The sequence below is a fragment of the Urocampus carinirostris genome, chromosome 8, assembly GCF_059441175.1.
Source record: "Urocampus carinirostris isolate Australia breed hairy pipefish chromosome 8, RoL_Ucar_1.0, whole genome shotgun sequence".
NCBI classification, from domain to species: Eukaryota; Metazoa; Chordata; class Actinopteri; order Syngnathiformes; family Syngnathidae; genus Urocampus; species Urocampus carinirostris.
In genome coordinates this window covers 17,776,295-17,798,340 of record NC_142356.1, presented here as the reverse complement: position 1 = coordinate 17,798,340, position 22,046 = coordinate 17,776,295, and the positions used below count along the sequence as shown (strand labels likewise).

General features: G+C 40.0%; 2 protein-coding genes across 2 annotated transcripts in view; one reads left to right on the top strand and one right to left on the bottom strand.

Moving 5' to 3' along the window:
* The window catches only part of cntln (centlein, centrosomal protein), a 278,092-nt gene extending 265,416 nt beyond the window's left edge, over positions 1-12,676 (top strand). Inside the window, exon 28 of the transcript XR_015851108.1 lies at positions 12,519-12,676. The gene's annotated coding sequence lies outside the window, so the exon portion shown is untranslated. The remainder of the gene's footprint in view (positions 1-12,518) is intronic.
* On the bottom strand, positions 1,933-21,168 carry spag5 (sperm associated antigen 5). The gene is made up of 25 exons (XM_088341833.1): positions 21,101-21,168; positions 20,782-20,860; positions 20,614-20,715; positions 17,337-20,074; positions 16,984-17,179; positions 16,778-16,894; positions 16,492-16,584; positions 15,744-15,878; positions 15,537-15,656; positions 15,356-15,448; positions 14,430-14,564; positions 12,946-13,039; positions 12,722-12,869; positions 11,388-11,438; positions 11,138-11,312; positions 10,819-10,940; positions 9,587-9,755; positions 8,589-8,724; positions 7,530-7,767; positions 6,223-6,355; positions 5,074-5,154; positions 4,859-4,993; positions 2,363-2,437; positions 2,202-2,282; positions 1,933-2,125 (listed from the first exon to the last, which is right to left on the bottom strand). The coding sequence occupies exons 2-25, from the start codon at positions 20,806-20,808 to the stop codon at positions 2,057-2,059; spliced, it is 5,463 nt and encodes a 1,820-aa protein (XP_088197959.1). The 5' UTR covers positions 20,809-20,860; positions 21,101-21,168; the 3' UTR covers positions 1,933-2,056.
* Positions 21,169-22,046: the final 878 nt, after the last annotated feature.

Sequence of the window (22,046 nt, the reverse complement as noted above, 5' to 3'; positions counted from 1 at the left end):
TTGCCATCAAGAGATAATTCTTAACTGTTTTGCATTTTTGGCTAAACGTTTATTTTCCATATTGTATGCATTTGATATGAATTGCCTTGGGAATTCCATGTACAGATTTAATGTACCATAAAACACCCTATAAAATTCTTAAAGGGTTAGTGTGTATTATTTGACCAATAGATGACACTGTATTGCAGGGGTGTCAAACTCATTTTAACTCGGGGGCCACACAATAGAACAAACATTCTGTCGGGGGCCGGACTAGTAGATTAAAGAGAAATAAAAATAGAGATAAATAAAAGAGAATGAGGGAGGGAAAAGGAGAGGGGGCGGGACAAAGAAAGAAAAAGAGAGAGAGGGAGAGAGCGTGAGAAACAAAAGATAAAAAGGTAAGAGAGAGAGGGGAAAGAAAGGCAGAGGAAGAAAGAAATCCATAGAAAAATAGAAAGACAGAAGGAGAGAAAGGAGAAAGAGAAGCGCGAAGGGTATGAAGAGAGAGAGAGAAAAGAGAGAGGGGTGACCGACAGCAAGACACATTCAAAAACAAGGAAAAAAAAATTAAAAAAGGGAAAAAGTAGCAAAAACAAAATTTTGGGACCATGGCCAAAAATGCCCAAACACCCAAACAAGTTAAGCAGCTTGGCACCTAAGTTGGTCATGCTTTCGTCCCTCCAGATGAAACGGGTCACAAGAAAGCGGCCGTGTCACTCGGGTCAGGGTGACTCAACACACTTTTCTGTTCAACAGCAGGCCCCGACAGCTTTGACTGGTTTACCCCTGCCGCATCATACAGGTTCCTTGCCCATCCCTTAGAACGCGATGCATGATGTAGTTCTTATATTTTTGCTTATTTTTTAAACCAATATATATTTTAATGAATTAAGGTTTTTACCACTATGTGTGCTAAATCATACACACTGTTCCTTTAAGGGTTAATGTATTGGTTTTTTTTTGTGTTTGAGTTATTCAGGTTAAATGAAGATAGTTGGATGTGTGGTATTGTAAATAAGGAAAAACTTGGGAGTTTGTATAACTCATTTCCGAAGACTAAAATATACTGATGAAAATGGACTTCGACAAAAAGCACCAACCTTTTTCCGGGTGATGTTTTTCTTGCCGTTTTGACCTGGCTAATTTTGAAGCATCATCTGGAGCCATGAAGCATCATTTGTGTCAACTTGGAGACGTGAAAGTAAGCACTTCATTAGCAAGAGACGCCTGATTGCTTGGTTCAGAAAGAAGGCCCGTAGACAGACAAGACTGAATTGGGATTTTTTTTGGAGTGAGGTGAATTCAGTTAACAATTGTGGTATGTCAGTTTGGGGGTTGCTCAAAATGTGGTCTCCAGACCCTCCATTTCCAATGTGAAATAATAATTTGAAAAATGGTTGTAGTCCTGTGTATTTTAGTTTAGTGTACTAAAAAGAACCAGATTGTTCAAAAATCAAAACATATCTGGCCCCATGTGAAAAAGTAAGTGCCCCGTAAACATAGTTGCGAGTTGTGCAAACTATGGTAGCAATAACAGAAATTAAACGTTTATGATAATCGGTAATTTTTCACAATGCTGTGGAGGAACTTTGGCCCACTCTTCTTTGCAATGTGTTTCATATCTGCCATCATGTTCTGTTTTCTAGCATGAACTGCCCGTTTGAGGTTACACCACAGCATCCGGACTTTGACTTGCCCACTCCATAACCTTCATTTTGTTTTTTTGAACCATTCAGAAATGGACTTGCTGGTGTGTTTCAGAGCGTTGTTCTGATACATAACTCGAGCGCTTGAGTTTGAGGGCACAAACGAATGACTGGACGTCCTCCTTCAGGAGCTTGTTGCCTCAGGACCAGGACAACTTGCTGTAGTTGACAGAATAAGTTGTTCTGGTGTTGACCAGAAGATCTTGAGCTAAATATATTGCACAAATACAAAATTCTTTCTGGATTATACAACATTAAAGTTAGTTTTATTTACTTTGAATATTAAAACACTTTACACAATCACAGTGAAGATAAAAAAAATGTAGAAGACGTGCACGTAAACATAACACTGGATAAAAATGAACCTTTCAGCCTATATATTCTATAAGTTGTTGCAGCTGCACAGATTTCACAACCTCTGGCAATGACTGCAACGTCTGGAAAAAAATGAAATAAAATAAAAGTCAGCCACAAACTTTTCAAGCGAATGATGAATGAATAACTTTCACATACCTGGCGCACTTTATGGATCATGTTGTTCAACATGCGCACCTCCTTCTCACATTTGTGCTGGTTCATTTCCAGGATCTCTTGCTGCAGCAAAGGGCAAAAAGTGAGAAGCGGAAACTTTGCTGTGTCAGGAATGCTTGTGTTTATTTTTGGTGCGCACTTACGTGTCGCTTTGCCCGTTTAAGCAACTTTTCTCTGGATTCCTCCGCCTCCTGAAGACGTGTCCTCAATTGCGAGACCTCCACAGGATGCCGAGTGAAACAAAAGTATGAGTTTTGTACAAGTAATTACAAATTAAGGAAATATTACGGTATGACAGACAGATGATGAGTTTAAAGAGGTAGACACTCAAAATAAAGAGAGAAGACATCAATCGAAGTTTGAACTTGCAAGTAGGACAGAAAAAGAAGCCCACAGATGAGAAAGTTCAGCTTGTTTTTGAGGCCCTCCCATGAGCCCTTTATTTTTATTAAATCTCCTGTCAGTGGTCAGAAACCACAGACGACACTTTGCAGCTTTTGACATTTTGCAGGTGGTTCTGGTCCACATTAACCATGAATACTGAGAGATCTCCATCATATTTATTCGGGTATAAGCACATTTTTTATTTACCTAGGATTACCTTAAAGTTTGTGAAGTTTTAGAGTGGTGAATAACCATGTTTGGGAAATAGTTGATCAGTCGACAAATATGGCCGACCACATTAGCTCAATGTTGAATGCAACAAAAATCGTTCCCGGATCGCGACAGTGACAACGCATATGTTTTGCAGCTGCAAAAATGTAAAAGCTTTATATAAGTACGCATAAACTGTAAACATCTGGTGAATAATTCCTTGCTACTTTGCGCTTCAGTTAAGGCTGGTTTACTGCTTCACGGATTTTGAATTGAATTGTCTTTATTATCATAATTATCAATGTATTGTGCATTGTGTTCTGAGCAAACAGCACACAGCATATGCTTTCACAGGGGGCAGGTTGTACGTTTGTGTGTTGGGTGGGAGTGACTGTGTGTGCGACTGATGGCTGACATCATTCACCAGCCTAACAGTGGGGCAACGCACAAGTCAAGATAGATAGATAGATAGATAGATAGATAGATACTTTATTCATCCCCGTAGGGAAATTCACACTTCCAGCAGTCTACCCCGTTGTTTATTAACAGATGAACATGATGCCCCAGGGGTGCTTGTAGCGAAGTGGATGACGTCACGCCAGTCCAAAAATTCGACATCCCTGCGGCAGATGGAAAACTTTTCTTTGTGAAAATCCAGGGATACACCACCTCGTGTTAGCAAGTCCGCCTCCTCTCCGATTCGCCCCGGCTTTCGTGTCTCTGTTTAGCGGCGTTGAAGCCGGATTGCTCCGGGTGGCTACACGTTAGCGTCCGGAATGCTAAACGTGAGCCACGTTTCCGCAAAACACAGCAACTGCGCTCCCTGTGCGCTTCGATGTTTTCCACCAGCACTCGATCTTATTTGGTCGTGAGTTCGCATTTACCATGATTACGGATGGTACCGAAGACTTATAACGCCGCTAGCCGCTTCGCTAGCTCCGGCTTTCCTTCCACGATAGGCCCCTTCATCACGCCGGCACGAGAATTTTTCAGGGCAAGGAGTTGAAATTCCTTGAATACAAAACCCATGTCCATTGGATAGAAGTAATCCATAGTGTAGTTGTCAAAACGGGAAGAAAAAACACCGAAGATAGGAGCAGACAATAAAACAATAGGGCAGCTGCTGGAAAAGGCAGCCGCTCGTGGCAGCGCCGAACAAACTGCCAAGCAGGGCTACAGCTAGCTTTTAGCGGGTCGTTTCATTGAAAAGAAACTCATTAATTAAATTGGACTAAGTCAGAAGAGCGCAGAGAAATGGTGCTCACTAGCGGGTTCTCCGTGGAATGTTATTGGGTCCGGGAAGGGACTAAAGTGGTGTCAAGAGAACGCAATAGCGCTGCTGCACATCTGGCCTACTGCTAGGCTAACAACTCTCCTAAACCGCAAGATCAGAGGTCCCTTTCCCCACAAGTTTGATTCCAAACCAAACAAACTAAACATAAGCAACATGACAATAACGAACATTCATTAAACCGCAGTTCTTGTGTTTTCATTTGTAGATATATGGTTGTCATTTTGATAAAGTCGTATAGTCTCAGCCGGTAAGGACATAACCTCAAACTATTGTTTGTTTGTTTGTACATGATTCAAATTGAATCGTTTCTCCGGCGCCGTCACGAATGGCAGCCACTCCAGCAGCTCCCGTGTTATTTTCGATTGTTCTGTTATTTTCGATTGTTCTCAGCTTAGGGATGCTGCTGGAAAAGTGAATTTCCCTTCGGGGATGAATAAAGTATCTATCTATCTATCTATCTATCTAAGTTGTATTCTTAGGGGCTTTTATGAAAGAACGTCGCTACGTCGGGGATTTTCGCGTTTCCCCATTAACTGAGCAAAATACTGTCTATATTCATTGGAAAACATTAAGAATGTTTTTGTCATGTTTTCTTCCTACAGAAACCATATCACTTTCCATTATCAAATATTTTTTTTAAAAGCACCAGGGAGCCACTAGGGAGCGCCAAAGAGCCATATGTGGCTCAAAAGCCTTTTTCGCTGACCCCCGGCATGGGTTAAAAATACATTAAGAAACAGAGAAGTTATACCTCTTTAAGCAAAAGGAACTTCTCTTCCTTGACATCAGCCTCGCTGGTTTTGCTAAGGTCGGCGCGCAGGGTTTGAACTTCCGCTTCGCTCAGTCGGAGAGAGCGGCGCAGCGCCATCAAATCCTTGTGCAATTCCTGACAGGGGTGTCAAAGAAAAGTATGTTAAATAAGGATGAAACAATATTCTGTTTAAATGCGAGAGTCCGGATTCTTACTCTATAATCCATCTTGTGTTTATTAATCAGCTCCTGGGCCTGGGCGATGTCGTTCATTAGCTTTGTTATGATCTCCGAATCCTGTCACGAGGAAACCATCAGTTGTTATTTTTTCAGAATTTGACAATGTTTCCAAATTGTCTGTAAGTATAAACACAGGCAGGTAGGGAAAGAGCATAAAAAGCTTAAAACCGGTTAACCAGGGTTACGCCAGGATTTTTCTATTAGGACTTTTCAGGACGTTTCAAGACCACGTCCATTGAAATTTAGGACCAATCTTGCACCTATTCTAGCATACAGAAGCCGGAGGCAGGAGCTGTGATGGACTTAGGCGCCCGACCCAACCCAGCCACAATGGCGGGGACTTTATAGCCCCGCTCCATGCCTAAAGAGCGGGTAAGGTATTGCTTTAGTTTGAAAGAGCGACCGGACTGCGCTGGCACAGGGGAGGGACTGGCCCTTGACCCACCCGCGACCAGGCCTAGACTAAGGGTGGAACTGAGGCAACCCCAAGAAATTAAGGTCGGGGGGCAGGGACGGGTATAGACCAACCCAGGCGCCGAGATGATTCAAGAGACCTGCCGTCAAGAGGACAGGACTTTTTTTTTTGTCAGAACAGGACTTTTTTGTCATGTGTTTTTTTGCAGTAATGGAAGAAGTTTGCTCGTCATCTTTCCTCGTAGATTAAAGGAAACTCCATCTTTTGAAAGTGACACCAATGATAAGTGTAGCTTTTTTTTTATAGATAACTTCCAATGCTGTTCAATTCGGATACATAAACTAAGTACTTGATTTGAAGGTGGACAAGTCGAAATATTGTGAGTACGTTGTAAGTATTGTACCTACTGTCAAACATCCCGTTTTGCTCCTTTTATGAATGACATTAATAATGTTAGCAAAAACATGGAATAATTTAAGATATTTAGGATATGTTTCCAGACATCACGGCAGATGACGGAAATGCCTGAATATTTTGTGTGCATCGAGATTTTTTTATTGAAAACTTGTGCCTTTGCTCTAAAAGGGGGTTGGGAAACAGGTGTAGGAAATTATTTAATTGGTAAACAATGACAACAACAAAAAAACGACCTTTTGGATTATTCCATCGTGAGCTTACAGTAGTAGAAGTCGTTGAAATATTCTCCTAACCTGAGCTTGCTGCTGCTGGGCCTGATTGTATCGATCTGCCTGGTTCTGCAAGTGGGTCATCTGACGCTTCAGTTCAGCCGTCTCCGACCTGTGTTTGCTGCTGGCGTCCAACAGCGCCATCTCCAGGCTATGGCTGCGAGAAAATACAGTGAAGCCTTACTTTCAAGTAAGAATACTGTACCAGTATATGTTACATGAGGCCCGGCAGGCTTTCAACAACGGATAAAAAAAATATTGTTTTTGGGGCCGACTTTGTCCCCATTGACCCTTTGGGTGTCTACAACAAAAATACAACAAAACTAAATATCAAATTCAGTGCTTAAAAAAAAAGGTCCTTATATAACTTTGCTTTCATTCTAAAAATGAAAAAACACTTTGAAAAAAAAAGCAAAATACTATTACAGTAATACTATAATATTACCCTGGGAAGACCACAAAAATACAACTACAGTAATATTGAAAAATATTAATCAAATATGAAAACAGTACGATAAAAATACTACTGAATACTACTGCTGAAATACTACAAACATAAAAAACAGTAATATTACAAAAGCACAACAGAACTACAACAAAAATCTGACAGAAGAAATGCTAAAAAATACGACAGTAATAATACAAATGTCAAATGAAGTGCTTAAAAGCAGGGACCTAATGTATTGTTTTGCTTTAATTGTGATCGTTTCAAAGCCAATTTGATGAGACATCTGTTTAGAAGGAATACATATACAGTAGGGCAGCACGGCGGCGCAGTGGTTAGCGCTTGTGCGGCACAGTTCATGTCATGGGAACCTGTTGTGGGTTCAAATCCAGCTCCAGACTTCCTGTGCAGAGTTTGTATGTTCTCCCCGTGCTTGCGTGGGTTTCCTCCGGGCACTCCGGTTTCCTCCCACGTTCCAAAAACATGCATTTCAGGTGAATTGGCCGGTCCAAATTGTCCCTAGGTGTGAATGAGCGAATGAGTTGTCTGTGCCTGTGTGCCCTGCGATTGGCTGGCAACCAGTTCAGGGTGTCCCCTGCCCACTGCCCGGAGATGGCTGGGATGGGCTCCAGCCCCCCCGCGACCCTGATGAGGATAAGCGGTACGGCTGATGAGATGAGATGAGATGACATATACAGTATATAACATGTATAAATCTGCTTGGTTCGTCTTAAATGAAGACACTGGGTCCATCTCCATGATTGGCTGTGGCCAAAAATTTGACCCCAACCCCAAAAGTTAATGAGTTAATGCATTGTTAAAGGAAAAACTAAAGGTGAAATGACTGACTAATTGTTGCTTTTCCTTACATTTGTCATTTACTTACACGCTTTGCTGCATCTCCTCTGCCCGTGCATCTTTGCTTTGCTGCACAGACTTGAGGGTGCCGCCGAGCTCCACGGCCATGTTGCTCAAGTGGGCCAGCGCCTCCAGCAAGCTGCACTGCTCTTCCTTTTCTTCTACGTCAAACTCCTGCGCCGCTAGCTTCTCTTTGGGGGTGACCGGCAGGCGTGTGAAGGCACTGTTCTTGCTAAAGATGCTGAGTCTTGGCGAGTTTAGGGAGACTTGCGGGGGAAAAATGTCAACTTTAGCCAGATACACACGGTTGTTTTAGTCCCTGGGTTTTGACCAGTGTGCACACTGAACAAACTAGTGTGCTGCAAGATCTTGTATATTGTCCTGAGTGCCAATTTTATCTTATAAAAAACATGCCATTGTTCAGTATCTTTGCTTTCTTCCATTTATTAGCTAGGTCACGTAACATTCATCTGCATCAGCAGGCAGCAGGAAGGAAGATCTGGGTGGCTCAATTTATAAAAAAAAGAATAGATACAACTATTGTGACTCATTTTAAGAGGTGAAGAGATATTTTAATAAATTGTGTACTGGGTGAAATGGGCTTGGTAATTTTACTCAGTTCCAGGCGAGCATTTTTTCATTAAGAATCAATTTAGAACAAGCCATTAAAAATGTGTCTTGGAAATAGATGGTAAAAAGCCTTTCTTCCTTTATATTTTCTTTAAAGGGACACTATCGTGTAGTGTAACCCAAAACAATTACTTCATATTACGAAGAAAATACATACCACGGAGACTAAGTCACCAAACCGCACTATGTTTCTTCCCGTTTTTTGCAAACCTTTCACAAGGTTTTTGTTTTTTAGAAGTACCCATGGGAGCAAGATAGCGTACAATCATTTCGGCTCGCTCTGGGTGATCCTTATGTTATGTAAATATGTATAGATTTCTTGACCCACGAGTATTTTTTGTTTGAAATTGCATGTTTATAGAGTTAATTAACTTTTTCTTGTATTTACAATTTTTTTCTTTCAACTAACTATGAGGTAATAAATAATACACAATGTATCTTTAAATTTTCAAATTACCGTCTGGAGTTTTGGTTTCTTCCTCATCTTCATTCTTCTCAGCAGTCAACGCAAACATGACAGAGTCAACAAAAGAGTTGTTTGGGTACCGATGCTGCATATCGACAGCTGCTTGTGAGTCCTTGGCTTCTGCCTTCTGAAAAACATTCACAAATGATTTCAGTCGTGATACAACATGATCGCGTTCATGCCCCGCTCGGCTATTTTGTCAGTACAGAGACACCTTGCTACTTCGTGCTATGATTATCACTGGTTCAATGCTTTGTGGCTTTTGAATTGAATTGTCTATATTGTCATTGATGAACGTATTGATCATTGTGTTATGATAGACAGCAAACTTACAAGAATGTCCGGATATTTTTTGACATCCGGAAAAAATGTTCGTATGTACCTTTGTTAGTAACTCGAATGTTCGTAAGTAAGGGAGCGTCTATACATTGTAAAAGTAATTTGTGAATTAAATCGGACTTTGAGGAAAGTCAGAAGAGGGAAAAGAAATGGTGATCACCACCAGGTGCTTCGTGGATTTTTATTGTGTTCAAGGAGCAGAAAGGCAATACCGAGGCTGCAGGTTCGGCCTACCACCACAGCTAGGCTAACAACCTTTACAAGCTACCAGTGGAGTCGCATCTCACCAACACCAGATCCATTACCCATGAAACAGATGACCAGGAGCTACAACTCGTGGGAAACTACCACATTCAGGACGGTTGCATTTTAAGCATCGCTGAGACTTAATTTAAGCACACCCGATGCTAGTGCTCAGGTAGCAGCTTTCTAAATTGCTTTCTTGCATTGAACGGAGAGGCCCTCCATTTTCGTTTTATTTGGATAGAATGATTTTGTTAGTCGTATATTCTCAGTCGGTAATGACGTCATCTCGAGGTAAGTTCTATCCTCGGTGGCTTTTATGAAAGTGCGACACCTCTTCGCAGATTTTCACTTTTCACGCTTGCTTCCGATGCCAACCAACTGCAGTTACCGAGGGGTCTCCTCACCTTGCCTTCGGGTGCTTCGTGCAGCTCATTGGTCAGCCCTCGCAGCGTGTGGTGCAGCAGGGTGATTTCGATGATAGCCTGAGCGAGCTCCTCGGCCTGCTTCAACTGGGCCGTGCTGGCTTTTTCGCGTGTGGCCTGCAGTTCCTCCTGCATGCTACACTTCTCACGTCTGCAGACAGACACATTGTTCAAGTGAGAGCAGTGAATTTTGAAATATCCTCATTGAGCAAAAAACATTTGGTCCTAAAACTACAGTTGACAGACATTGCAAAAACAAACCCCTCTACCCAATTTAAAGGGACACTGAGTAATATTTAACCACTATGTCACTGTGTTGAGTGGTGACACCAAAAATGAGTGCTACAAAGCACAAGGAAGGACACAAACTCAGGGACCAAACCGAAATTAATGACTGTTTTTTATCTTTACCACCAGTAGGCACAAAATAATACATAAGGTCCTTTAAATATCACAATCACAATAACATTAATCTATTTGTTATTTTGAAAATAAAATGCAATTTGCTAAGGCTTATGACAATGAAGATTTATAACATGCAATTTGACGGTTAAAAAAACCCAAGCCATTTTAGGGTCTCATTAAACTCAATTTTAGGGCCATCATAAAAATAGTGCAAATGATATAAAATATATTAACATTTAGCAGCGAAACATATCTGAAATAAGGCAAAACAATATATGAATATCCATTTTCTATACATAGGCTAGATTTACAGAATTATTTTTTGATTCAAAACAGTAAATTTCTCCTAAAGGTGAGAAATTTGCTCCCCTGATTAGATCAACAAAACAGAGTAAGGATATTAATAGCTGTAGCTGGTAACAAAAATATTTCTATCATTAGGATCCTTGGGTATGATTTGATAAAATAATAAACCGTAATACAGAGGCGTACTCTTATAATGAAAAAGAAAATTACAAGTCAAAATCAAGCTTTCCCAATAGCGACCTCAGTACTCACCCCAAGAACTTATCTTTATTGAAAACTGGTGGGGATTAGCTAAAGAAAAATCCAATAACTGTAGCACACGTGATTGAATGTAATGATTTTTAGATGCACAATTTCCCAACTGGATAAAGTGATTTGGAAATATTTATATACAGTCTTATACCTGTTAGGGAAAAATGAATTCAGCCATTCATTGACCTTACTTAGAGAAGACATTTCAACCTGGGGTGCCAATAATATAGTAGTGCAAAGCAGGAACTCACCGCAATTGGCTGAGTTCCTCCTTCAGGTCCTCACACTGGATGTTCCTCTCATGTAGAACCATGACGACGTTCTCACTTTGAGCAAGCTGCTCCTGAGCAACCTCGTTCTCCGCCTGGAGGAACTAGTGCCAAAATAGAGTACAAGTGTTACAGTCAAGAAGGTTTTGCGAATGGCTCGCACTAATTTAAGATCAATGGCAAGGATATGTGGTTTGGAAAATAGATGGATAGAGTCCTTCTGTTTGATGATGTGAAGTCGCTAAACATTTTTGTTTACTTGAAAAATTTGGGGTTCCCGTACATGAAGAGTCTTTCCCACCTCATTCATTTCCATTGCAGCCTTGAGCTGCATGCGTACGTCCTTTAGTCGGTGGATCTCTGAGCTTTGCGACTGCGAGAACGCCTGTAGGTGGCTTAAATCTTTCTCTCTTTCAGCCAGATTACGATCTAGATCGTCTGCCCTCTTCTCCGCCTGGCACAACGACGACACCAGCCTGGGTGTAACAAGTTCCTAGAGCTTAGTCCAATTTTCACCAAACTGACAGTGAAAACAATTTTACAATACTTACTGGTCTACCGTTTGCTTGGCACTATTTGCATCTCGTTGTGCCTGTTCCAACCTGAAAAAAAGCACCGCTGATGAGCATGTTTACTTTGAAAATCAATTTCATGATGGGACCCCCAACAGCGGATAATATAGTTGACAATTTTTCATGTGGAAAAGTGCCCTTGGAATACAGTTGACTAAACTGGTTCCTTGTGTTACAATGACTAGCACAGCAAAAAACCTCTGTAAATTTAAAATGGATTACAACAGATTCGTAAACTAGTTCCTTGTGCAAGGTTTAATACTGCAAAAAGTCCTTTGTAAAATTAAGAAAATGTAGAATACAGGTCAAATAACTGATTTAAAGTAGAAAAAAAACCTTGTTCCACTGGCAAATGTTTTTTTTAATTATATGAATTAACTTAACGATTAGCTCTTGTAAAATAGAAACACTTCAAATGAGCAAAATAAACTGATAAAGCAAAAATAGATAACAGGATAGTATATTTTTTCCACGTATAAGGAATATTTTTACTTAAAAAAACGATCGTATTTTGTGGACAGAAAATCAAGAGCGCACCCTAAAAAAACAGAAAATATGGTACTTGAAATGGGCAAAATCAGGTCATAAAGCAGAAATATTAAATAAAGAAAAAATGTCCCTTTAAAAATTGTTTTCTATACGGAAGATTTTTAGTAAAATAAGACATTTAAAATGAGCAAATGTATCTACTCCTGCATTACTCAGCTCATTTTAAATATTTGTTTTTATTTGACTAAAAACATTCCTTAAATGAAGTCATGAAATAAGAAATTAAATAAGCAAAAATATTTGCCAGTTAAAAAAGATAATTCTTGTTCCACTGTTTAACTTTTAAAAGTAGCACTTATCTAGTTTAATTACATTTTAAGTTGCTTTCCCAGTACAATAAGTAAATAATGAAAATACGCAAAATTATATGATTAAAGCAGAAATTTATAATTTTGCTGATCTTGAGTATTCTTTTCAGATTTTACTGGAAGTAGTTAAAATGTACTTAAATAAGATGAATAATACGTTAAATGACTAAAACAACACTGGAACAAAAAGTTTGTTTTTGCATTGAACACGTATCCAGCTCAGTAGCCTAGATGGTAAGGCGCCCGCTTTGAGACTGGGAGGTCGGTGGTTCGCGCCCCGGCCGAGTCATTCCTAAGACTTAAAAAGTGGTCGGCGGCGCCCTCTGTTGGCTGCGGCTGCATCGGCTCGCTACAACGGGTCAGGTGCAATCGACATTTCGTTCTGTGTACATTGTTACACAGAATGACAATACAAGGAAATTATTATTATTATTATTATTATCAGTAAATTAATACCTGGCTGTTTCCTCGGCCAAGGTGTGCTCCAGGAAAGTATGGGCGGCTGTCGTGGAGGACAAGGTGGCTGACATTTCAGTTACAGTCCTTTCCAATTGAGCCTTCTCCTCCTCGTGTTCCTTCATCTTGTGCCGCAACACGCCCATCTCTGGATGAGAAAGAAGGGAATAAACATTTCTCTGGTAATCTCTGACCTTTGAATTGCGGATTATTTTGTGTCTTACCTGAGGTCAGAATTGTCACCTTCAGACTCAAGTCATTGATCTGTTCTCCTGCAGTTTGAAGACTTGATGAGGTAGACTTGAGTTCTTCTTCCAGCTATATACAAGTCAATCAAAAAGGCATTATATTAAGTGATGACCTTTAGTAAATCCAATTTGGCAAAAGAGTTGAAAATCTAGATTACGATAAATTTATTTGATTTTAAGAACGCTAGAGAAGAAAAAACATTTGCACGGACATACGAGTGAATAGGTGCAAAGTTTGTCAAGTTGAAAGAAAGTTACCACATTTTCACGATAGTCAGCACAGTGTTAAAAGTCAGTTTCCATAGCTGGTTCCATTTCTGTATTTAATACATACACAGGGCGCACGTTACGATAGGGTGTGGGTACCCTTTCGCTGCGGCCGCCTTACAACAGTAAAGACAGGCATACAAGTGTGCTTATTTGAAAATACAGCTGGAGCAAAACAGAGTTTAGTTGTGGTTTATTTAAGTATTGATTACAAAGTAAAACTCACTGAAAAAAGCATGTCAGTTTTTATTCAGCTCCATCCACTTGTGAACCATCAATTCATTATTTTCAATTGTCTCGCGGATGTTTGGTTTCCATGTTCTTCCGCTTAGCATACAAAATCAATGCACCATGTCAGACAAAAACACAGAATGCATTCAATGGAGTGAAAGTGAGGTTTTGGATTTCATTAATAATTGAGGGAGACAACTCGGTTTAGCCCCGGGTAGCCAAATTGGGGCGGCAGTAGCTCAGGAGGAAGAGCCCTCGTCTTGCGATCAAGACGTAGCAGTTCGAATCCCGGCTCCTCCGTGTTACATGTTGAAGTGTCCTTGGGTAAGACACTGAACCTCTAATGCCACCAATAAGCAAGTTGGCGCCTTGCATGGCTGCACGGACGCTATTGGTGTGTGAGTGAATGGGTAAATGTGAAGCACATTGTAAAGCTCTTTGGGAAGTCTTCATTGACTTGACTATTTAAATGCAGATCATTTCATTTCAATTTACTATCAAATTGCTAGGTACATTACAGCGCTAGCATCCATGAGTACTTCCGCAAGCAATGGAAGCAATGTGTGCATGACGCGTTCTCTTCTGCAAAAGTGTGACACTAGTGGCGTTCAAACAGGAGACGCTTAAGAGTCACAGATCGCATACAAGTAGCATTTTGTTGGAAATGTGCACTATCTCACAAAAACATCGGATATCCCCCCCCAAAATCGAAATTAAGCTTCAAGCTCTGCATCGAACTCTGCCTTATATAAACGCCCAATCTTCACACTTAAACAGCCTCTGTATCCTTAGCTACCTCCGCCGCTTTACATCACACAGGGCTCATTGCACGATAGGGCGCGCCACACAATTTGAAGAAAGTTTGAGACTTTATTGTGCGCCTTATGGTTGTGAAAATACAGTAACTTGAAGAGAATTCTGCACTGAACACTGCATTTAACAAACAACTGCTGGAATCTGACCTGCTCTTTCTCCTGCTGAGCTTGGTCTCGCGCTGACATGTGCTCGTCTCTTTCTCTGAGGGCCGCTGCCGCCTTTTCATTTAGCTTCGCCAGCAAGGGCGTGGCCCTGTGCACCAGGCTCCTCACTGTGGACAACTTCAACAAAAAACATGAGAAAACATTAACTGGAGACAAAATGCAACTGTGACTGTACTTATTCACAACAAACGAAGCAATGTAGGGCTGCAACTAACGATTATTTTCATTTTCGATTATTTGATTAATTGGATTTCTTAAATACATTTTAAATTTTTGTGTTTTCTTTTGGTTTTTTTTTTTAATATCTTATCATCTATGCAGATAAATACTAAAAGTACTCAATTGACAAGTATTTGTGAAGCACTTTTCAGGTAACAGATTGTAACTCAAAGTGCTTTATATAATCATTGTATGTACAGTACATTAACAAAATAAATTTCACTCCTTACCCATCAATACTTAAACCCGCCCACCCACACCTACCCCCCAAAAGAGGATTAAAAATATAAACAAGATAATTCAAAATTAAAAAACATCTAAATGTTGCTCACAAGATGTTCTAGTGTGTGCCTAGCCAAAAGCATAGGAAAAGATAAGACTGTGACTGTTGCTCTTTGTTGGAATAAAAATAAGGGAAGTTTGTTTATCTTTTTAAGGGCCGTTTGATACCAAATTTTCTCAGACCAAAAGCCAAATCTTGAAATAGAATGGTCTTCATATATTAAACACTGAATGCTCTTTTCTTAAAACATAGAAAAGTGACATTTCTAACTGAAGTCATGCAAAATGTAGTCAAATACATCCAGTTGTGAGCATTTGTTGGAAAAGAGCTGTTCCTGACTTACCAAGTCAGATATGCTTTCAAATTTTCTAGCATAAAAGTTAATAAAATCAAATGTTCAACCAACTTCTTGAGTCAACATGGACTGGTCCTCCTTGGTTTGGCCAAGAAGATCCAAAGCAGAGTTCAGAGTGTCACTGTTGGTCTGGTTTAGTGCAGCCTACGTCATGTACAAAATAAACATGATTTTTAAAAAAATGCAATTTTCAAATCAAAATACGGTACAGTTATGAGTTTGCTTTATTTACAAACTGAGGAAACGTCTCATTAAGGGCAGCCAGGAGTTCCTGTTGAGAGCCGATGCTCCTCTGCAGCGCTGCAATTTCGCTGGCGCAGCGCAACCTCAGCTGCTCCACGGTATTGAAAGCCTGCAAAAAGAAAACAAATGGCGATAGATGACTGCTTAACTACATCACTTACTTGTGATCTTTAATTAATATTTATTTGAGGCTTACAGCTTCTTTGTTTGTTTGGGCATCTTCCATTTGAGTCTTCATCTCATCCCTTTGCCGGAAAGAATCTTTGACCTTTTGCATCATTCGCAGCTGCATTTCCTTCAGTTTTGTATACGAGGACTTCATCTCAGCGTACTAAGAAAACAGCATACATTGATTAGTTGATTATGTGTATTCACATTGTAGACATTGGACAGCTAAGTGTAAATTCCTAGCTATTTTAGCAAATACGTGTTATCTTATTTTCAACCATAATTACATTAATGATATTTGAGATTTTGTTGGAAGTATTTTTTAAATTGAAAAGCTTTATTTTTTTCTGAAAACGATCCCGACAACATTCTTACAAAAAGATTGATAGTTAAAGGATTACCTAATCTGAGAAGAAATTATAAGTATCCTGTAACAAAATTATCATGCAAATCATTCTTCAGTTTTGCAATTTTTTTCATCTACCCTTAATATTTTATTTGTTCGAAGTGTAGATGAAACGGGTTAAAATACAAACACATTTTTAACAAACTCTACTTTATTTTTTGAGAAACACAAAATGTGACACCTTCACCCTACAAATATTTTTCTAGGTTTAACTTGATTTCTTAAACAGCTTTTAATGTCAATTAATCCTTTATTATGACATGTTTTTTTCAAATAAAATACAATTTGAATAAATACTACAAGGTGTTCATCTACAGATAAAACATTTGAAGAGCAAAACCCATACATTTGACATTTATTAGAGGCTTACTTGATGAGTGAGACTTCGATGATCCTCTTTGACTAGTGCCTCCATTCGCTTCATGTCGCAGAGTGCTGCTTCAGTGTCGCTGGCCAAAGATGTCTGTGTGTGGGGTACATTTAGATTTGTTTTTATCCATGTAGCATTTGATCTGTGTATTGGTGTGGTTGAGTATTGAAACCAATGCAATGCCACATTTTTAAGCAGTGCTTGAGGTTTATAAAGGTGTCCAACTAAGATTAGCACAGAATCAAGCACTTTTCTATATCTTGTATAAAAAATAAAAAGGTCTCACAATAGTTGTGCGAGTTCCATGCAAATTCTGAACGAGCTCCTGCAGAGACCTTCCGTCTTGCTCCAAGTCACCAATCCTGTTCAAAGCCTCCAGATACAAGTCCCTGTACATTGTAGTCTTGGGATATAAAAAAAAAAAAAAAAAAATACATTCAAAAAATTACACACTGATTTACAATTTCGATGTTACTGCATCAAGTCATTTACCTGGTTAAGCTCAGTGTGATCTGTCTGCACGAGGGCGTTACGCAACTCGGAGGGCAGCGGGCCCACATGGGGGCCGCGCACTGACACTTTGGAACCAGCCAGTTGCTGCACCAAAACCTCCAACATGATCATGCTTGACATCAGCCGTTGCTCCAGCTCTTCTCTAGGCAGGCAATTCAGGCTGTCTGGCGCCCAGCTGCTCATACGCACAAGGAGGACCATAGGTCAACAACATTGGCACTGTCATCATTATGGTCCTGTTATTACAATGAAGCCAGGGGGCTTTTATTCTTCAGTACGTTAACCATTTCTACTGTTAATATCAAGTGATTTCAATAATTTATTGCACTTACTTCCATAGAAGAAGAGGATCAGTTAGCGTGCATGCATCCACCTTGGAGATTTCCCCCTTTCTCTCAAACTCTCCCGAGGTATTAAGGCTTCGATCAATCGTTTTCACGGGCGTGACGCCTACGCAGACGTTGTTGCGGGACTTCATGGGAGGTGTTGCAGTTCCAGGACACTGAGGGGGTGCAGCGAAGTCCATTTTGCCTACCGCCAGGATGAGAAACTCCGCCATTTGTTTTAACTGCTGCTGTAGCGGACCGTCAGGGATAAAAGGACCGGTAGGAGCCTCGGGCCCTTGAATATTTTGCTGATCATCTTGTTGTGGACTCTCATGCTGTAGTCTGTTACACAGCGTGGTAGAGTTGAAGAGGGGGTGAGACATCGGGCTCTCAAAGTGTTCCGTGCAAAAATTGGCAATGTCTGTACTGTCTGGTGAAAGAGCTTTTTTGTCACAGTCATCAGTTGGACCTCTGCGAGCCCTCATGACAGAGAGTGACATTCTTCGAAGAGGACTGATGAGACGCAGAGCCGACGCCATAGATGGACGGTCTGAGACCGCTTTTAAAAAATTGGGCATGGTCTCCGCAAGGGTTTTTTCCACGGGGTCTGGTCCATTTTCAGACGATCCAAGAGCACTGTCTGATGCCTCACTGGAGTGACAGAATTCCGGAAGCGGTTCAACCTCAAAGAGCATGTTGCTCCTGTTTTCTCGCTCTGGTGTCTCGTTGACTTTTAACAAAACTGATTCAGGAGGCAAAGACTTATCCAATAGAGGGACATTAACACCTTCAAAATCAAAATTATCTTTCTTTTCAAGAGAATCAATTTGGGGGGCTTCATTTTTTATGATGACCTGAATGTTAACATCATGTTTTTTTGAAATTTGACTAACTTTTGTAAATGTGTTCATATTAGTTTCGACAAAATCAAGATGGCATGGACCAACAGGACACTGATCTAATTCATCTCCGCCAGGATGAACATCAAGAGATACACATTTTGGACTTGAGTGATCCAATGGATCACTTGAAATTGGTTCACTTGGAAGAGTTACCACCTTTTCAGCCATTTTAGTGACGCCATCATACTGCTCTGGTGTTTCTGAGACTTCGGTCAAAGTCTTGTATGATATTTGTGTAGAAGTCTTTGTCTCATCACAACTAACATTTGGGTTCTTTTCAACTGAATCAATTTCCGATTGAATATTTGCAGTTTGTTCTTCTAGAATACCGATAAGTTGTCCGCCAGTGTCAGTAGTGCTTTTAACCAAAACCTCCTGCTCGTATAATCCTGGTGTGTTACCAACAGGACATTGTATTAAAAACTCACTACAGGGCTGCATATTAGCAGGTATACAGGTTGCAGCAGTGTGTCCCAATGATTCAGTCGCCGGTTCAATTTGAGTCAGAATTTTGTTGGCCATTGTGGTGATGACATCACTCATCTCTGGGATATTTGAGGCCTTAGTCTCGTCATCATTTAGGCATTCTTGATTAGGATCCAATGTGAGAGATTGGTCAACAGGAAGTGAAGCCACCTCATGTTCCATACTTGTGATAACCATTTCTCTATCTATTGCGTCTTGGCTTTCCAAATTAATCGAATGATGAGCCACAATGTGGTCAAATGCTAGTGTAGGAGTAACTACAACATCAAGCTTTTGACTCTGAAGAGTAGGATCGATTGTAAGATGATTTTTGGCAAGGAACTCTGAAAACTCCGTTTGTATCTCTGGAATACTATCAACATGCCTATAATTCTCATTTTCAGGCTCAGTGAGTGGAGTTTGGGGATTTTTCTCAAACTGGTCGTCTAAATGGTCACCAAAGTGTTGCATATCGGCAGGTAACATTCGTGGACCTAAATCACTGTTCTCACTTTGTCCTGCTGGCAAAGCAAACATTTCTGTGATGACAAGATTGTTTCCATCATCAAATTCATTTTGGACTGCATTGAGAGCCAAAGCCTGTTTTAATGTTACTGTATTTTGGTCGTCATTTTGTGTCAGTAATTTATTGTCATGAAATGACTTGGAGTTTTCAACTGGTCTCTCTGATAAAACAACAAAAGCAGTCGACAAGGTTATCTCCTGTTCAAGGTTCTCTTCTAAATGACAGTAAGGGTGGTCTAAGTGATCGCTGCAAGCCTGCACATTAGCAGGTAAGGAGCTCAACTCTGACTGATCGATTCCTATTTCCTCAGCTGAAAGAGGATCAGTCTTGTCTACCAAGTTGTTTATATTACAAATTTCCACCTCACCCCCAGAGCAGGTGAATGACTTGAAAGTCACATCGCAGACTGCATCAGAAGCAGCTTCACATTGACCATAGTAAAGATGATCAACTTGTATGTCGTCCATTATAAAGGGAATAGTTTCATGCAGTTGCTTAGACTGGTCCATTACTTCCAACTCATTGCTGTCACAGGAAAGAGGCTCTGACGTGACATTTGTTACACCAGTGTTGGCTGGTATCACATCAACAAAAGCAGGACAGACTTGCTCAAGTTGGCAGTATGGATGTTCCATGTGTATGTTGCAGGTACCACTTGTGCCTATGTCATCTACATTTTGGTCTTGAGATGGAATAAGATCTTCTGTGCATAGCGAAGGCTCGTCTGAAATCACTACTTCACCACAGACAAAGGATTCCAACATGATATCAGAGCGTGCAACTACGGATGATTCCATGGTTTGCGGCGGATTGGCAGATGAAGGAGAGCTCAGACTAAGGCAAACATCCTCCTGTTGGTCACAAAAACAATAGTGTTTTTTTCCAATTACAATGTTAATGCTTTTTGAAATTATTGGAGCTATATTATTTGCCCTTTGATCCCCAAGATCTGCTTCTTAATAAGTTGGCTGAGAAAATGACTTCGACTATAGATAAGCATGAAAAGATATTGCCATTTTCATTTATAGCTCCTAAGTTTTTTGAATTACCAGAAGTTTCGATCATCTACTCTACACAATTTCACTTAGCGATTCCCACCTCAGAAAAGAATGGTGTCGTGTCCTGGGGATCTACTGTAATCATTCCAATTCTAGACAATAGATACATTTATACAACTTGAAATACAATATCAATGTCATTTCATTTTTGAACCCTGGCATTTCTAAGTTGACAAAAAGTTTTATTTTACACAGAATAATTTTATTATGGGAAACATCAAGGAGAAAAATATTAGAATTGTAAATATAATATATTGATTCATCACATTGCTTAGTAATGCCAACGTTACGTATTTTCTGCATGAGGAAATAAAAGTGGCTCTGAAAGATACCTTCTCTGTGCTCGGCAGATTTTTGCACTTAGGTCTCAGTGGAGATTGCATTTCATTCTCCACGCTTCTCAGGGGACGGCGCTGCCCACATCTTGTGAAAGGCTTAACATCCACATACAAATTTAATTAATAACTGTTGTCAATAATCTGGTAATCTCATACTCTTACCGACTCGTCCGCCCTTAAGCTTGACATCACAGCAGAGTTGGAAAAACAACTTGTAATATAAAGTAACAGTCTGGACTTCCTTTAAATAAATAAAAAGAAATGTTGATTAAAGAATAGATTGCCTCGGATAACAAAATGCGACATTTCCGGATTCATTAAAGGAGACAATACAGCGATGTTTATGAACACTTAAAACTGAGCGAGTAGTACCTAGCATTTCAGTTGTAACTCTACGTATGTGAATATAACTTAAATACCGTAAAGTTTACAAATTACTCGTGTTATACATTTATATCAGGAAAAAAAACAATCGTCAAACCTTTTTTAGAAACTGTCAACAGCCGCGTTTCATTCAAACATAACTAGCCGCGATGCTATTGGTCCTGTGTTTTCTTCTTCGTTATCGTCAACTCACATCCGGCTAACAAGCGTTTTTGGACTTTAACTTCGCACTGCTGCCATCTACGGGACACTGCTTCGAGGATTTGTATTTACTGTAGTTAATGGAAATTGTACAGTGTTCGTCATTTATAACAACGTAGTAAACATCTTTCACAACGAGCTGAGCCATGGCATTCTAATATAAATAAGTAATAGACATTAAAAATAAAAATAAGATTAAAAAACTGATGTAAAAATAAAAGGAAAAAAATATAGGATAGTGATTGGGGACTAGAATGACAATAAAAATCGTTATTCAAATTTGCAGCTATTCGTTGAAAACATGTCTTTTTTTTGTAATGCAGGATTGTAGATATTTTACCACCCTTTAGATCACGGGTGTCGAACAGGTGGCCCCCGGGTCAGATCAGGCCCGCTAAGGGATTGAATACGGCCCGCGAGACAACACTCAGAGAAGCGCAAGAGAAAAACAAGCTGCAGGTTGTAAATATGTCAACTTGATGTTGCCAAAAAAGGTGCCTCGAACACTGTACTTGTATTTATTTCTCTTTCACTCTCTCTCTCTTCCACCCGGTTTCTCCCACTTTCTGTCCCTTTCACTCTGTCTCTCTCTTTTTCTCTTCCTTTGTCTCTTTCTCTCTGTGTCTTTTTAACTTCTTTTGCTCTAACTTCTTTTTGTTTTCTCTTTCTCTCTTCCTGCCCTTCGCGCTTTCTTTTCTCTCCTTCTGTCTTTCTATTTCTCTTTGGATTTCTTTCTTCCACTCCCTTTCTTCCCCCCTCTCACGACTTCTTTTTATCTCTTTTGTTTCGCACTTTCCCTCTCTCTCTCTGTCTTTGTCCCGCCCTCTCTCCTTTTCCCTCCC

Bases quoted from the DNA above. Each gene is read 5' to 3' on its own strand.
- spag5 (XM_088341833.1), bottom strand. From the start codon at position 20,808: ATGTCAAGCTTAAGGGCGGACGAGTCG. The intron at 15,657-15,743 runs GTAAGCCTCAAA...TTCTTTTTGCAG, and splicing joins CCCAAACAAACAAAGAAGCT to GCTTTCAATACCGTGGAGCA. The intron at 2,126-2,201 runs GTATGTGAAAGT...ATTTTTTTCCAG, and splicing joins TGATCCATAAAGTGCGCCAG to ACGTTGCAGTCATTGCCAGA.